The sequence below is a fragment of the Urocitellus parryii genome, chromosome 4 (assembly GCF_045843805.1).
Source record: "Urocitellus parryii isolate mUroPar1 chromosome 4, mUroPar1.hap1, whole genome shotgun sequence".
Lineage (NCBI taxonomy): Eukaryota > Metazoa > Chordata > Mammalia > Rodentia > Sciuridae > Urocitellus > Urocitellus parryii.
Window position 1 is genome coordinate 190,929,532 of NC_135534.1, and position 18,154 is coordinate 190,947,685.

The following is an 18,154-nucleotide window of genomic DNA, read 5'->3' on the forward strand; positions in this document are numbered from 1 at the left end:
GAAAAACATAAAACTACTCTTCACTCACAACCTGGAAAGGACCACTGTCTCTGCAATGAAGGTGACTATGCATTTTCCAACATATACATAACATATGTAAGCATATATAAGCATTATATATAAATTGTGATCTTAATGTACATATCATTTTGAAACCTGTTTTTTAACTTGGTAATTATTTCATATTTTCAGTTTTGCTCAACACTCATTTTCAGATGTCCTTGTCTTTCTTTCCTTTAATATTAAAGGTTAAGATTCCATTTCCTCAAGACTTTTTTTAAATTAAAGGTCATCAAGTGATTCATTTCTGGTCAATAAAATGTAAGCAAATTTTTTTCTGGAAGGAAGAATGAGTGGAAAACATTTGCTTTCTTCAATGTTAGGTAATTCACTTGATAACTTGGAGATGTATCAGTAAAACATATTCCTCAGGTAAAAATCACAGGATCATTTGCATCTTCTTAAATACAATTTAAAATCATAACTTTTAATGTATAATGTTATTTCCTTTATTTATGGTTTCATATTTTATTTATTTTTTTTATTCATTCATTCATTCTGGGATTGAACCCAGGGTGCTTTACCATGGAGCTTCATCCCCAGTCTTTTTTATTTTTTATTTTGAGACAGGTTCTTGCTAAGTTGCCAAGCCTGGCCTAGAACTTGTGATGCTCCCTGGCTCAGCTTCCCAAGTTGCTGGGATTACAAGGACGTGCCACCATTCTTGGTTCATATTTTATTTAATTGATTAACTAGAAATGTAAGTTATATGCAATTTCTCTGTTCTTTGATAAAATATTACAGAATACCCTGACTATGTATTGCAGAAGAGATTCAAAAAAAGTAGGATTACCAGACATTTAAAGGTTTTGTGTATACATTCAGATTTAATTTACTAGGTTATACAAACTTGACTACCAAAATCAGTATACAAAGATTGTTTTCTCCCTGATGCAAACTTAATTATTCTTAAAATCATGGTTTATTATTCAAAATTTTCCTCTTTATGACAGAGGAATTCAGCATCTTTTCCTTCCAACACCCTAAGATTCTAAAAGATTTATGCCATAATAACCTTTTGTTGTATATATACGTGACTTGCTGTCTAACCCTATCCAACTCTTTGCTTTTGTCACCATCTAAGTGAGCTTTCTTCCTCCTCCCATCATTGTATTTAAAATTCATCCCTGATTTATTTATTTTTTTGCCATATAATGATCTGCAATACTTTGTATTTTAATTATTTCTTTATCTCCTTCTCTTGAATTAAGGTCTATGAGGATAGGTGTGTGTGTGTGTGTGTGTGTGTGTGTGTGTGTGTGTGCATTGCTGGTGTTTGTTTTTCTTGTTTTGTTGGCTTCTGAATCAAAATAAATATTTCAAAACTGAAATTTATTCTGCAGATAAGACCTTTCATTTTTTTTTTTTACATTAAGGAATATATCAGTTTTAGTCAGCTATTTCATTGAGACTTGAAGGACAAGACTGGAACAATTGTAGAGGAGGAAAAGTTTATTTGGGGGCTCGTGGTTTTAGAGGTCTCAATCCATAGACAGCAGGCTCTATTTCTCAGGGCTCATGGTGAGCCTGAACATCATGGCAGAAGAGTGTAGCAGAGGGAAACAGTTTACATGTAATCAGGAAGGAGAGAGAGAGAGGGAGAGAGAGAGAGGGAGGGAAGAGGGAGAGAGAGAGAGAGAGAGTCCGTCGACTGGCAAGTTAGATATATACTCCAAAGCCACACCCAATTACCACCTCCTCCAGCCACACCCTACCACTTCAATTAATCCCTATCAGGGGATTAATTCACTGATTGAGTTAAGACTCTTAAAACCCAATAATTTCTCCTCTGAACCTTCTTGCATTATCTCACACATGAGCTTTGGGGGAACACCTCACATCCAAACCATAACAATCAAACTGTTTAAAATAGTGTTTTAAGATATGTACTTAATGATTTAGACCAGTAGTTCTCCAAAGTGGGTTCCCCAACTAGCAGAATCTGTATCCTCTAGGAACTTATTAAACATGCAAATTTGTGAATCAATAAATCTGTGGTGGGAGCCCAAGAATTTATATTACTTAAATCTATTTTTAACAGTCCTTCAGGCAATTTTGATATACATTAAAGTTTGTGCATTATTGATTTAGATTCATCTGTTTCTTTTTTTTTCTACTGTTTACCTTCAATTATTTTCTGACATCATTTCCTCATTTATTGATCCAAAATTTATTTTTCACTGCAAAAATGTCTTTCAAGCATTCATTTCTACAGTTAAGGCATACCTGTACTTCTGACTGTTCCAGGCATGACACTTATGGGTTCTCCAATAGGTGTGGGAATTCAACATAGCCATAACCTACAACCGTTTCATCCTAAAGATTGTTCTACAGGTCTGGATAGTGACAACTTGTTCTGTGCACAGGGCCAGACTTCCACTTGATAAATTACTGGTGAGAATGGATTTTGTATTGTGTTTCCTTCCCCTGAAATTAAATAAGTTACTTGGAAATGAGAGCTAAGACCCACCAGTTAGTCTTTCAAAACAAGTGTGAACACACACACACACATACACACATTCTATTCTCAATAGATTTTATAATTCTCTGAAAAGAAGTGAGGAAAGCGGGATCTTGAATGTAAATATTTGCAGATGATGTTTAATCATATATTTGTTCAGTGCTCCTCATTATGCTAGATTACTATGTAGGTGAAATATTTATGATTCAACAAAATTGAATAGGACAAGTCCTAATTACTGACCTCTATGTTTGCAAACAAGATGTAACACATGCACTATGAAAAATAAAAAGAACACATATATCAAATATTATTATATTTGACAATACTACATCTAGTTAATATTGTATTAAAAATTAGTATAATAATTTACAAATGATTTAATAATTTATAAGGCAATTTTGTGTTACATCTTTGTTTTTAACATAACAACTTAAAATTTAAAACAGTTCAGGTAAATTTTTTTAAATATTTTTCATTGTAGATAGACAAAATACCTTTATTTTATTTATTTCATTTTTTAATGTGGTGCTAAGGATCAAACCCAATGCCTCCCTCATGCTAGGCAAGTGTTCTACCACTGAGCTACAACATCAGCCCTAAATATTTTATCTATGATTCAAGGGTTAAAAAAAAGCTAGTTATGCAATGGCATATAGGTCTCCTGTGCAGATTCAAATTGATTCATAATACCTCCTGGAATTCATGCTTAAGAATTATTATAATGCTGACTTTCAGCTCACTCAGAAAGAGTACAGTGATCCATTAACAATTTCTGCTATTATGCAAGAACAGGATTTGGTGGTACTTAGTGCAATATATTTTAAATGGATGCCTGTGGTGTTTTTGTAGGAATACTTTAAATGTGAGATAAATTGTTTAAAAAAAACACTCATTAATTTGCAACCATAGTTCATCTTCGGTCTTTAATAGAAAATAGAAGAGACACAGTGCTGTTACAGTTGTAATTATTATGTTATGAAAGAACTTGTATTTGATAGGAAAATCTTTGTGAATTCAATATCAAATACCTCATATTCAGCATTATTCATGAATAAGCATAGAAAACTTTAACTTGTCAGCAACATTGTGGAATGGGTTTGGTGATATTCTAAAATAGTGCTGATTTATGCATATTAAAAGTATTTTAATTATGAAAACAAGGCATAAACATGATAAAAAATTCAAACAGTATACTAAACATGAGATCTTACTCTCATTCTAGCCCTCAGTCCTATATTTCTGTGCCTAGTCACAACCACTATTAAGTTTCTTCTGAAAATTTTAAACAAAATCTATTGATATACATTTATAGTACTTGTATACACACACACAAACATACACAGAGAGGGAGACAGGTAAACACACATAATCTTTTGTACATGAGTGGGAAGATACTATATACATGGTTTAGCAATCTCTTTTTAAAAATTGACTTAATATATATTGAGCATCATTCCTGACCAGCATATTTGTATCCTCACCTGTTTTTTTCCTTGCTTTAAAAACATTTCTTTTAACAATACTTAGATGAATAACAAGCTTTTTATAAAGGCTTCTGTTAATCTGTTAATGTAAAAGCTTGTATAGACATTATGAAAGAGCTGGATGATAATATCAAAGAGGATGTTTATATAAATGGCCACACTCCTTTACACAAGGCAATAAGCAGATATGCAAATTGAATTCTAATATGTGGACTTATGTACACAACACCCAAGCAACTCAGTAATTGTGAAATATATACAACTTGTTTCTTCATTGCTCTGATTATTCAACTTACTCCTATTTTTTTAAAGCTTCATATTTCAATCTACACATGTAAATCATTTATAATAACTGCATATTTTAAAATTATATTTTCATAAAAGATTTGGTATCTTATTCCATCCATGCTTCTATTTGAAGTTATATGTTCAAATCCTCTCATGGATAACAAGATGTTCTTGTCAAGGGTCTTTTTGTTTTTAAACATACTTCAAGTTCAGAGTATTTCTAAGGTTAAAAAAAATCTTCAGTTCAGTTAGCAGATTTCCCACTCCCATTTCACTCATGAGAGTTTTCCTCAGAATGAGTTTTCATGTGTTTGGTGAGGGACATATTCTGTTTGAAAGATTTCCCACATTCATTACATTTGTAGGGTTTCTCTCCTGTATGGGATCTCTGATGTATAACAAGTTGTGACTTTGCATTAAAGGCTTTCCCACATTCGTTACATTCATAGGGTTTCTCCCCAGTGTGAGTTCTCTGATGTACAATGAGGTGTGCCTTCTGGCTAAAGGCTTTCCCACATTCATTACATTCAAAGGGTTTTTCTCCAGTATGAACTCTCTGGTGTTGAGTAAGACCTTCAACTTGTTTAAAGGCCTTCCCACATTGCTTACATTCAAAGGGACTTTCACCAGTATGCGTTCTCATATGGTAAGTAAGAGATGAACTATGTCCAAAGGCTTTCCCACATTCATCACATTTATAAGGTTTCTCCTTCGTATGAGTTCTTTGATGTATAATGAGGTGTGACTTCTTGCTGAAAGTCTTTCCACATTCATTACATTCAAAGGGTTTTTCGCCTGTATGAATTCGCATATGTTTAGTCAGAGATGAGCTATATTTAAAGGCTTTGCCACATTCATTACATTCATATGGTATTTCACCTGTATGAGTTCTCACATGTTCAGTGAGAGATGAGTTATACCTAAAGGATTTTCCACATTCCTTACATTCATAAGGCTTCTCACCTGTATGAGATCTTACGTGTTGAATAAGGTTTGAGCTGTGTCTAAAGGTTTTCCCACACTCAGTACATTCATAGGGCTTTTCCCCAGTATGAATTCTTAGATGGTCAGTCAGGGCATGTTTATGACCATGGGCTTTGCCACACTGAACACATTCATATGGTTTCTCCCCTGTGTGAGTCCTCTGATGTACAACAAGGTGGGACTTCTGGCTAAAGGCTATGCCACATTCATTACATTCATAGGGCTTCTCCCCAGTGTGAATTCTCTGATGGTCAACAAGTCCTTGTTTATGACTGAGAACCTTCCCACACTGGTTACATTCATAGGGTTTCAAACCAGCTTGAGTTTTGTCAGGTTTATTGGATGAACTAGGGCTCAATGATTTCTCATGTTCCTCTCCAGACTGAATCTTGCCTTGCTTAGTATGGGTTGAGCTATGATGGCATCGTTTCTCACATTTCTTCCTAGTCTGAGTTTTGTCATGCTTGTCAGGTGAACTCTGTTTGGATAATTTCTCACATTTCTTTCCAGCTTGATTTGTGTCTTTCTTATCAGATAAGCTCTGACTGAATGATTTCCTATGTTCTTTAGCTACATCAGGTTTCTTTTTTGCACAGTTTTTTCTATGGCCAGGTAAGTCTAAATTTTGCTTCAAATTCTTCCCATGTGAATCAGATTTAAAAAGTCCCCTTTTTGAAGAAACATGTTTTGTACTCACATTAATTTTTTTCCCCAATGCACCACACTCACTGCCTTTCTTCTTATTCGAAGTTCTGTTCTTAAAGGCAACTTCCTTAATGGGTTTGTTTTGAGATTTCTGGTTATTCTCCAACTGATCATCATCACGCTGTTCTTCTTCTACAATGAAATTCAATGAAGAATTCCCGTGAATTTTTATACTCTTGCTTAAGTTTTTTTTTATAAGTTTTATAAAGAAAATATAAATCTTTTTAAAGAAAAAACAAAAGTAAATCTTTATTTAACCTTAATATCCCAATGTAAAATAAGTATCAAAGGCTAATGTCCCTATCCTCTTAAATTTGGGGGCAGGAGAGAATGCTGTAGTAAAATCAGGGAAAGGAAACTGACAACAGTGATTAGAAACAACTTTGGCTACTTAAAAATATGAACTTGCAACTTCTGGGATAGAAGATTAAATAAACACATGGAGCAATGAACAGAGAATAATAAATATAGTTTAAAAAACTTATGATTGGGGCTGGGGTTGTGGCTCAGCAGTACACCGCTCGCCTAGCATGGGTGAAGCCCTGGGTTCAATCCCCAACACCACATAAAAATAAGTAATAAAGATATTTTGTCCAACTACAACTAAAAAATAAAATTAAAAAATTAGCATCCTTTAAAAAAAAAAGAAAAGCTTGTGATTGCAGGTGACACTTTTAGGCTTTCTTCTCAGTACTAGCTGCCCACCTCTTATAACTACTAAGTTACCCAGAGTATTTGGTAACTGTGACCTAAAATATATTATTCCAACTCTTCATGGTCAATTGGAGACACATTTGGCTAACCCAGGATTTCCAATAAGATTTTTCTTCCTAAAAATGTAGACTCTAGATAGTCTCCATTTGGTGATTATATTTTAAAATGACTTAAGACAAGTACTAGTAAAGCCATATTTTATCTATATAAAAAAGCTTCTGAGTAGAAAGAGTGAAACATACAATAGAGAAGCAGAAATGTAAGACTGTAGTTCCTCAAGGGTACTGTTTACGTAATTTCAGTTCTCAGTGGTCTCTTATTAACTAGTTCCTTGTGAAATTTGGCTGAAGTATATGCCCTTAGGTTACAGAGATGTAAACACATGCCCTTATCATAAACTCCTCTATTTATTTATTTATTCCTCTATTAAGGCTAGTTAATGTAAACTAGGGTACAGAATTTAAGGTAAATCTATTAAAGAGTACTGAGGAGCTAATAGGTGACTGAGGGAAGAAGCAGGAAAGGGTGTGCCACTGCTACATGACCAATGTAATAAGGACCTTCTTGTACTAGGAACAACAACAAAAAAAAAAAAACCCTACAGGTCCTCTGAGCTCCCTAAGTCCTTAACCAAATAGTAAAAGTTGCTGTAATTAGCTTGGCAAACAAACTTTACACTATCTGGATTTAGTGTACATACACATTTGTTTTCTAATAGTTTGCCATGGAGTACCACACCCTTGTTCTTGTCAGGTAATTCTAATTGCCAATTATAATTTTTAAGTTTATTCCTAGCTTTAAGTAGTTGCTCATATTCTTTCCCCCATATGTTACACAACTACATATTTTGAGATATCTTCTCTACCACTATTCCCCTTATTTGAGGATACCACTCACACCAACAGGTGTAGGCAGCCATGTTTGCACTGTATGATCCAACTTTTAGCTGAAAACAATTATTGAACAGTGATAAATCTTAGGCCATTGATAGTCCAACAATATTGTTTCTCCTAAGAATTTGGAATTGAATTTCAAAAACTTTTATTAGCTAACTATGGATACCACATGTGAAAAACTATAAACTTAAGCTGGGTGTGGTGGTACACTCCTGTAATCCCAGTGGCTCGGGAGGCTGAGGCAGGAGGATTGTGAGTTTAAAGCCAGCCTCAGCAACAACAAGGTGCTAAGCAACTCAGTAAGACCCTGTCTCTAAGTAAAATACAAAATAGGGCTGGGGATGTGGCTCGGTTGTTGAGTACCCCTGAGTCAATCCCCAGTACCCCTACTCCCCCCCCAAAAAGAAAAAAAACTATAAACTTAGGAACAGGGGCTGTCATTTTGGGGCAGCCTTTTACAGATACATACATGAAAATACAGAAAAAGCTTACAAATGAGAATAAAAAGAATCAGAGAGAGACACACATACACAAATATGAATATCCATGATCTGAGAAAGAGAAGAGAGAAAGTAAATAGCCATCTTCATGATAAATGGACATTACATGGAAAAAATGAAAACTGGATTCAAACAGAAAAGAGTTATTGTATCTGAATAGATAGCCAGGAAATGTTTCTCTTCTCTGAAGAACATTTAGAAACTAAGTTCCTGCAGATCAACTTTTGGAGGTATAGCTATAGTAAGGAGACTAGAGAAGCAGAGCTGCTAACTGCTTTTCATTTAGAAAAGTTTAAAGACATTCAGCACCCTGGAAGAAAGAGTTTAAAAGTGTGGGAGGCCATCCTCGCACGTGATTTGAGTTACCTCCCAGGCTGGGCGAGAGGCGCTTAGGCACAGCTGTGTCAGAGCTTTCCCCACCCTTCTCTAGGTCCGAGAGCTTGTCTGTGCAGAGGCGTGTCTGGCCACTGCCTGGAAGACCCAATCATCGCCCCTGACCTAGGGATACTGCCCCCCTTAATCTTCATTGGATGGGATTTTTTCCCCAGAATTTTTTGTTCCCCAATAAAAGTCCACTCCCTGGCGTATTCTCTCTGTCTCTCTAGCCTCTTCAGTAAACCTCAATACCACAATAGGTGGCTTGAGGCTGGAGTTAGGAGGAGCCGTCCTGGAGCTGGTTTAAAGGTAATTAGAGTCTTGTCTCTTTAATTTAAAACTCCCTAGTGGTTTCTCATGACTCAAGCCTTCTTTCATGAAGCTGGCACGGGTTGAGGGCTAAATAAAAAGACTTCCTAGGTAGCATGACAAGACTGTATCTCCTGAGGAGCATAGAGAAGATGGGGGCAAATTTCCTTCTGGGAAGAAAGGGATCAAAACTCAAACCTTTCCCCTTGACATGTAACATTATAAGAATCTCTTAAAATGATGTGTTTGTGCTAATCACAATTGACATCTGTTTCCCAGAAAAAGATAGAAAGCACTAAAAGAGAAATTCACCATGGTGATAGGACAGGAGGAGAATCTGAACTATAGAATTGGCATAATAACCACATCATATCAGGGGACAGTTGGATCTAGTCAAGCACTTGATTAAGACTGGAAGCTTTTCCTAAATTTGAGACAGCAATTAAAAACTGAATTTTAAGCTAGAATATTTGTTGCTTCATAAACTTAGTATGGAGCTCATTAGGCCCAACAAATTACTTAGAGGGAAAAGAATATTTCTTCATAAAAGAAACTTTAATTATTATATAAGAACCTGAACCAAGAAAATAGTCAATGTAGCATGTCAAAGATATATTTTTCAGGATTACCTTCTAGTTATACCAAATTAGTTAGTAATACCAAGTGTCAAAAATAAAAGAATAGTCAAAGCTGGAAGAGCTCATGGACAGGTCAGAAAATCATGGGGTCTTCCATTTGTCCTTTGAAGGACTGGTTCCTCTCATCTCAGGAAATTCATGGGGGTTTTAGACAAATCAGGGTCAGATAAAACTTTAAAAGATATAGTAGACATTCTGCTAATTTAAGGACTATACTGATATAAATAATTGAGTATTTTAGTGTGTGGCAACCTCTAAGATGAATTGTAAAAAAAAAAAATGGATTCAATAAATCTACTCAAGAATTGGGCCAGTTTAGGAAGATAATGTGAACCTAATTTGTGTGATGTCAGTGAGAACTGACAACAAATATATAGGAACTGAGGAAAGGACAGTAATCCACGGGAGACAGGCCTAAAATGAGAGTAGACCCTAATAAAAACAGCAAAGGTGAAAGAAACCTCTAATTTATAAAGAAAGACAAAGCTTTCAATTTCTGACACTCTAAGACTTATAAATAAGCAGGTCATATAGAAATGTAAGACAAAGACAAATGGAAGTCACCAGTATGGGATAAAAAGCTTGTAGTTGCATAATAGATGATCCCTCTAATGGACATATACTAGAAAAAAAAGAACAGATAGAAGATAAAACCTAAGGAACATTTTAGCAAATGAGGAGGAGGAGAAGCTAGTGAGTAAATGGTAAAGAAGCACTTAGGACAGAGGATAAGATCTAATTCGGGTGGTGCAAATAGGTGGGCAAGAACTTCAGGCTAATCAATACTATTCAAGTCCATCCTGGAAGGCATGCAGTGGTGACTTTAACATCAGAAACTTAGGGAGGAATGAATTCTTAGAATTTGACTGCAAGGGTTAAGGGGAAAATGGGCAGGATGACAAGCTATAGACCACAGATCTAGAACATTTCACAATGAAAGGAGGGAAACAGAAAGTCATGTATGGGCAGGAGTATCTTGCCAAGAGATTTAGAAAAAAGACAGATCCAAGAATGTCTGGATACATAGGAGAGAATTTGACACATGGGGAATTAGAGCATGGGGTGGGGATATCGGTAGAAAGACAAAGGATATAAGGAAGGTGGATTTTTAAAAAGTAATGCTTTAGATAAGGTAAATAGGAATGGGATTGAGAGAAAAGCCAAGAGGGGTATTCTGAAAGCTGAGCAATGGAGCACATAGATAAGGAAAAGGGGTTATATGGAAGGACCGAAGGACCAGTTAGGCATCTGAGGGGCTGGAAGCAAAGGTTTAGGGCCCTGGGTTTCAGCTTTTTCCTTCCACAATTGGAATGGTATGATAGTCTGTATTACTGATACCTATGGAAGGATTACACCTCTAAGCCCCTCCCCAATACATGGCCATTTGAACTGTAGCACCCAGCCCTGTGGAAGGATTAAACATTCTTACCCTGTTGAACTCAGGAGTGGCCAAATGGCTTGCTCTAACCAATAAAATATGTGCCGCCAGGTGGGGTGGCACATGTCTGTAATCCCTGCTGCTCAGGAAGCTGAGGCAGGAAGGTGCAAGTTCAAAGCCAGCCTCAGCAACATCAAGGTGCTAAGCAACTCAGTGAGACCCTGTCTCTAAACAAAATAAATAAATAAGTAAGCCTGGGGATGTGGCTCAGTGGTTGAGTACTCCTGAGTTCAATCCCTGGTATTGCCCCCACCCCGAAAAAAAAGTGGGTGAATCTACCACTTCCAAGCAGTAATTTAAGAGCTATCATGTGGTTCCAATTTTTCCCTTCTGCCAAGAGACCAGAATTTGTCAGAGAATGCTCTTTCAGCACAGCTTCCCAAATGGAGATCATGTAGAACAGTAATACAGCTTGAGCAAAAAATAAATCTCCTATTGTAGGCCAAAGGGATTTGGGGATTGTTCCTAAATGAAGCAAAACCTAGTCTAAGCTGACTAATACAAGTGGCACAAACTCCCGTAAGTAACACTGGCTCACTCCTACAGTGATCTCTGCGTGATCTCACATGTGGACAGGTTCATGAAGAAGGAAGAGATATTAGAATCTCTAAGTAGGAAATCTTCATTGTTGGAACTCTTCTTCCCCTGATAGACTCTGATATTTTTCTACAACTATTTCCTGTTTAAGAAAAAATAGGGAGCTGGGGATGTGGCTCAAGTAGTAGCACGCTCGCCTGGTAATGCGTGAGGCACTGGGTTCAATTCTCAGCACCGCTAAAAATAAAATAAAGATATTGTGTCCACCTTAAGCTTAAAAAAAATAAATAAATATTTTTTTTAAAAAAAGAAAAATATAGTCTAGAATAATTTAAGAGTAAATTTTTCTTTGAAGAATTCCTAAGTTACCACCAAGAAACTAGGAACTTACTTCTACTGTTTCCTACTTGCTTGGATCTTGCTTTTTTATTCAGACGACTTTGACTGGGTTTCTTCCCCTTACCCAACCATGGTTCTTCTCCTTTTTCCAACTTAGAGATCATGTCTGGTTTGGGAGCTTGATACCCTGCTTATGAGAAAAGGTAGAAATTGAGAGTTAGAAGAGCCATCTCAGGAATCAAACCTCACTGTTTGCACTTCAGGGCCTTTCAAGGTGAAGGAATACACAGCTCCTGAAGTTTCCCAATGTGCTTGTCCATGTGCTGCAATTAAGCAGAGCTTCCATTTTGAAGGCAGTGGTCCTGCCTAGTACCCAAAAGGGATTAAAACAAAAATCAAGGCCACACTTATCAAGGGTTTCAGGAAGAATGTATCGTGGCGAACACATTTTTAATTACAAGGGAATTGTCCTTACCCATTGAAGCTAGGTTGCTGTAGTTCTCCAGCATCACATCTTTGTACAGGTTCTTCTGAGCAGGTTCAAGTTGCTTCCATTCCTTCTGGGTAAAAGCCATAGTAACATCTTTAAATGTTACCGATCCCTGTAATAGCATATACCTGTTCAGTTCAGTGTCACCCATGTTTGGGGACTTGTTCCTTCCTTGACCACTTACTGTTGACAATAGGCATGTTACATAGTGTTTCTATTCTTTTTTTTTTTTTAAAGAGAGAGAGAGAGAGAGAGAGAGAGAGAGAGAGAGAGATTTTAATATTTATTTTCTAGTTTTCGGTGGACACAACATCTTTATTTGTATGTGGTGCTGAGGATCAAACCCAGCGCCTCATGCATGCCAGTGTTTCTATTTTTTGCCTGATTTTGTATTTCTTTTTGAGAAACAAAAACCAAATTAAGAAATATTGAAATATCTTTATTTTTAATTTGTTCTTTTAAGAAGACAAAAATTACAAATATTAGAGAGAAAGACAATAAAAGAAAGGAAGGAAGGAAGGAAGGAAGGAAGGAAGGAAGGAAGGAAGGAAGGAAGGAAAGAAGGAAGAAAGAAAGAAAATTCAGTCTTTATTTTTTCTTCTATAACTGGTTTCTAAATGGCTATGGAAATATCTAGTTTATACAGAGTCCTGAATCATAAGAATAGAATTAAGACCCTTGTTGATTTATTACTAGGCAAAATAATTTATATTTGGAAGCAAAAATAAGACATCTTAGGCATGTAAGCATCCAGAAATTACATTACTTACACAATTGAGAAATAATGAAAAATGAAGAGAGGGAGAAGCAAAGGGAGAGAGAACCAGGAAAGGAGAAAGAGGCAAAAGAGAAATCTTTAAAAGAAAACTGGGTACAAATTCCAAATTTTTCAATATTGGGAAAAACTACATCATGGAAAGCAATGAATGATGTATTAGTTTTTCATCCCTGTGCCCAAAATATCCAACACAAATAACTTGAAGGAGGACAGGTTTATTTTTGACTCATGCTTTCAGAGGCATCAGTCTAACTCCATCACTTTGGGCCTGAAGCAAGGCAGAACATCATGGCAGAAGGGTGTAGTGGAAGAAAACTGCTCAGCTCGAGTCAGCTGGGAAACAGAGAGAGAGGCAAGGGCCAGGATATAGTCCCCAAGGGCATGTTCCCCATGACCTCTTTACTCCAACCATGCCCTACCTGACTACAGTTTCCATCCCCTCCTAGTAGTCCATTCAAATGAATTAATCCACCAAATGGATTAATCCACTAGGAGTGTACTTAGAGCCCTCAAGATGCAATCACTTCCATAATCCCATCTCTGTGCATCACTACATAGGGGATCAAGTCTTCAACACACAGGAGACTTTCCAGATTCAAACTTTAAAAACATAAGAAAGCCAGTATATTGTCTCATTACGTCTAAGTAATTTGCAATGTTTACGTGCAACTATTATGAAAATATCCTTAAAATTGAGAAGTAATGATATAAGAAAAATAAGCAGGAGTATACCTGGGTGGGGTGAGAGGTAGGGGAGAAATCAAAACACATTAATGTTTTTATCTTATAGAAGCAGAAGATGACATGAGTTTTGGAGAATTTTGATACCAACAATATATAAATTCAAACAAGTTTATTCAACATTTAAAGATAACTCCTTACCAGACAGACCAACAATCAGACCTCCATATGTCACTAATTTCTAACCCCACAGACCTCTACTCATTGACTTCTAATATTCCCCATCTTTGATGGTCACAGGCCTTCCAGTCATTGAGCCAGGACAGCTCTCCTTAATCGTGACCCAATGATTCCAAAATGACCCACCCCAGCAATCACAGCAGATTCCCCCAATCGCTTTCCCCAAGACACCCCAATCACATATTCCCATAGGTTCCTCAACCATTTATACCCATAGGGCACATGGATCTCTATCTCCCTTGTCTCCAAATCCCTCAGCCTATCACTGAGCCCAATTACTAACACCACCAGGACTCTCAAACAGCAGCCATTACAGAATCCTAACTGCTGTCAGTACTCTGCCCTCAACCTCAACCTCTTTAGCCATTGTTATCACCTACTTGCTTTAACTAAAATCCACCTGTATCCTAGGCTCCTGCTTCCTTGCAGTGGCCTCAAGTGGAGGTTGTCCCCCCACCCATGACTTATGTACCTCAAGGTCCAAAGATGAGGTAAATAATTACCTCCATCCACCTTCACAATCCCTAGCTTGTTTAGATTGTCACCAGACTTCAACCCATTAATCTTTCTTAGTTTGATGATCCGTAGGAGGAACTCACAGAACTCAGCACATAGATGTATTCATAGCTATGATTTATTACAGCAAAAGGTTGCAAAACAAAATCAGTTAATTGGCATGAGATGAACTCAAGATGAAACCAAGCACAAGCATCCAAGAGTCCTCTCCCATTGGAGTCATGTTTAATTACTCCAGAATTGAGTTCTGGAAACACATGTGGGATGTTTTCTATCAGGGAAGCTCATAAGAGACTCAGAGGCAAGGGTTTTTATTGGTGGCAATATAGGGATCCTGTGCTTGCATGAACATAAAGTCTAGACTCCAGAAGGAAATCAAGTGTTCAGCATAAACCACATTATTTATATTCATTAGCCATAGGGAGCCTCTCCCATCATTTCTAGGAATGTTGGGAATCCTGATGAAATTTAATTTCCCAGATGCCACCCTAAGGTCAACCTTGCAAGAAGGCCTGTCGAAGGACAGCAGTTTTAGGCCTGCTGTGTGAACCCTTCTGAAGTCATCCTGCCTCATTCACTGAAAACTTTAGCACTAGCTTACTCTTTGCCAGAGCTCCTGCCATCATTCATTCTACTACCTCCCTATCCATGGAGAAGAGCTGTTCAATAGCCTAGCCTCGCTCTTTCCTGATGCCAACAATCTTTTCTTGCATAAACTCAATCGCATACCCATCACCCCCCACATACACCCCTTATATCTTGCCATCACTATGCCACCTACAAAATCTCTACCTAAAACATTCTACCCCTGACCATCATTTCCTGCCAGCCCACTCGCCCTAGCACTCCTACTTCATTCTCCAAACTTCACGGGTCCCAACCCCTTTTTCACAATCTTCTGCCCCACATTGCCTTTACCGACTTTCATTCTTATTTAGAGTCCATAAACAAGCACCACACATACGCCACTGAAAACTTTAAAGCTTAACTTCCTTGCCCGTCCTCACCACACTCACTTATTGAAGCATCAACCCTGGCTAAATCTAATTCTCCTCTTGCAATCTGCCTGTAATCTTGCAGCTGAACATTGCAAGAGAAAAATCAAACAACTGTACTGACTGGACTCACTTCAGATTTATAATACATATCTCAAATGGGCATCCAAAACCATAGCAATCGGAGTATTTACCCTCTCCTCCTTCCAGGATATTACTGCAAACCTCTTTCCTGAAATCTCCAACATCCACTTCTTTCCCATTCTCAGCTGATGAATTTGCCTTATACTTCAAAGACAAAATAAATGCAAACAGACCAGAACTACCTTGCCCTTTAATATCCAATTCCACCAACCTGTTTCCAAATCCATAGGTAAGGTGCATTCCCTTCTGAGGAAATGGAAGAAGTCTTTCTCCTTCTCTCACTAAGGCCAGTTTTTCCATTTGTGTTTTTTTCTTTCTTTGTTTTTTCTTTACTTTTTCCTCTTTTTTTGGAACTGGGGGTGAAACCCAGGAGTCCTTTCCACTGAGCTACATACCCAGTCCCCTTCCCTTTGTTGTTTTTTATTTGTTTTGTTTTGTTTTGTTTTTGTTTGAGACAGGGTCTCACCAAGTTGCTGAGGCAGGCCTTGAACTTGCAATCCTCCTGCCTCAGCCATATGAATTGTTGAGATTCAAGGCATATGCCATTGTTCTGGATCTATTTGGGTTCTAGATCCTATTCCCACCTGCCTTCCAAAGTACCTCACTCCTGCAATTACCTTTTCTCTTTTGTATCAACTATTTTTTCTCTTTCTGCTGGATCATTTCCATTGACATACAAAGGTGCCTTAATGCTATTTATCAAAGAAAACCTTCTCTTGCTGACTGAGGTAGGTGGCACAAGTCTATATCCCAAACAGAAGGATTGCAAGTTCAAAGCCAGCTTCAGCAACTCAGTGTAACCCTTAGCAATTAAGGGAGACTCTGTTTCAAAACAAAACAAAATGTAGCTCAGTGGCAAAGTATCATTGTGTTCATCCCCACTACAAAAAAGAAAACCCTCTCTTGACTTCATGCTCTATCCAATGTTAATTTCTCTACTTCCTTTACCAGCAAAATCCCTCATAAATTGTCTTAACTTCATTATCTCTTGATTCTTTCAACTCATTCCAACAGGATTTTATTACCACCTCTTCCTGGAACAGTTCTAATCAAAATAACCATTAAGCTACATAATGGAAAAGTCAAATTCTTCATAGTCATATTTTGGGATTCACAAGAGCAATGACATAATTGGTTACTTGCATTGTATTGAAAAGCTTTCTCTATGTTTCTCTGACACCACACAAGTTTTCCTCCTACTTCTGTGGCCACATGTCATTCTTCCTGGCATAAGATAGGTGTTTACCTTACAATCTGACTGTTTCTAATCATTGATACCCAAACACTCATCAGTCACTAACATTCACAATCTTCCCCTATTTCTGGAACCCTACAAGTTCCCAATTACCATTCCTCACAGAACAATCATTAACCTCCATAGAACTCCAATCACTGACTCCTACAGAACTTTCCATCACTAAACCCTGCAATCCCTCACATTCCTGACCCTTTCAGGATCCTAGTCCCAGAATCATAGAGGACCTTCAATCATTAATTCCTACTAATCACCTCATCACTGGTAGCACAGTTATGCCACCACCTAATCACTGACCATCTCTTCTCCCAGATGGCATGCAAACCTTCCACCATCCCCACATTCCACCAACCCCTATCCTCCCACTGACGTCCTGGTTCCTCCATCACCCATAATATCACACTAATCACCACCTTTTACAGATAATGCTAATTAGACTTCCACAGACCCCAAAGCCCGGACCTCTGATCCTCATAGTACTCCCCATCACCCTGGTCCCCAATTGTAACACTGCCCTTCTTGGATGATCTAGTCTCTAGCCATCCACTATCAGGCACCCACAATCGCTGGCTCCCCCAGGCCTTCCCAGTCTCTGACACACCACGAAGCCCCCATTTCTGATGCCCCCAGATTTGGAAACCCGGACCTGTCAGTGCGGCCGCAGCCTCCTGCCCATCACTGCCTTCGCAGATGCCTGGAAACGCTGATCTCCTAAAACTACAGCAATCACCGACCTCCAGAAAGACCCTTCAGCATCGACTCCAATTCCCAAACCTTAACTTCACCGACCACAGTAACACTCCAATCACTGACCATCTCTGACAGCCAAACCGCCCCCAGCCCATTGCCGTTCTCACCGCGCCGCTGGCTTTGGGCTCGGAGGCCGCCATCTCGAGTGGACGCCCGGCCTTTCGGGCCTTTCCCGCACTCTTCTTCAGATCCTCCGTCTCGGGCTTTGTCCGGATCTGGCTGCAGCCAGAGGCCGACATGGCGGCCACCGGGAGCGCGGCCTCGGTGGGCCCGGGCTGCGATGGCGGCGCCCGTGAGATTGCGCCCGTGGGCGCGGCCATCTTGGCCGAAGCCCTCCGTACAGCGGGGGCGCGGGGGCTTCTGGGACGCCCTCGGGGGACGCGGGGGCGGGAGCCCGCGACGCCGGGGTCCTGACGCTGTGCACGGTTAGCGGGTGGGAACCGGTGCCTGGCACCGCACCCCCAACAGGGACTTCTGCTTACAGAATTCAGAGTTGCTTTTCCGAATAAGTCTGTGCAGCCAACTGCCGTGTAACCTGGAGAGAGAGAAGATAATAAAAGAAATCGGAGGGGGG

General features: G+C 38.5%; 1 protein-coding gene across 7 annotated transcripts; it reads right to left on the reverse strand.

Moving 5' to 3' along the window:
- Positions 1-2,976: 2,976 nt before the first annotated feature.
- On the reverse strand, positions 2,977-17,839 carry Zfp37 (ZFP37 zinc finger protein). Of its 7 annotated transcripts, XM_077797079.1 has the most exons (5): positions 17,688-17,839; positions 12,207-12,333; positions 11,784-11,921; positions 5,978-6,117; positions 4,837-5,091 (listed from the first exon to the last, which is right to left on the reverse strand). In XM_077797079.1, the coding sequence occupies exons 1-5, from the start codon at positions 17,817-17,819 to the stop codon at positions 4,936-4,938; spliced, it is 693 nt and encodes a 230-aa protein (XP_077653205.1). In that variant the 5' UTR covers positions 17,820-17,839; the 3' UTR covers positions 4,837-4,935. The 7 variants fall into 7 exon arrangements, with proteins under 7 accessions (XP_026249124.2, XP_077653204.1, XP_026249123.2 ...); XM_026393339.2 differs by having other exon boundaries at positions 2,977-6,117; positions 11,784-11,918; positions 12,207-12,288; XM_077797078.1 differs by having other exon boundaries at positions 2,977-6,117; positions 12,207-12,288.
- Between the last annotated feature and the right edge of the window lie 315 nt (positions 17,840-18,154).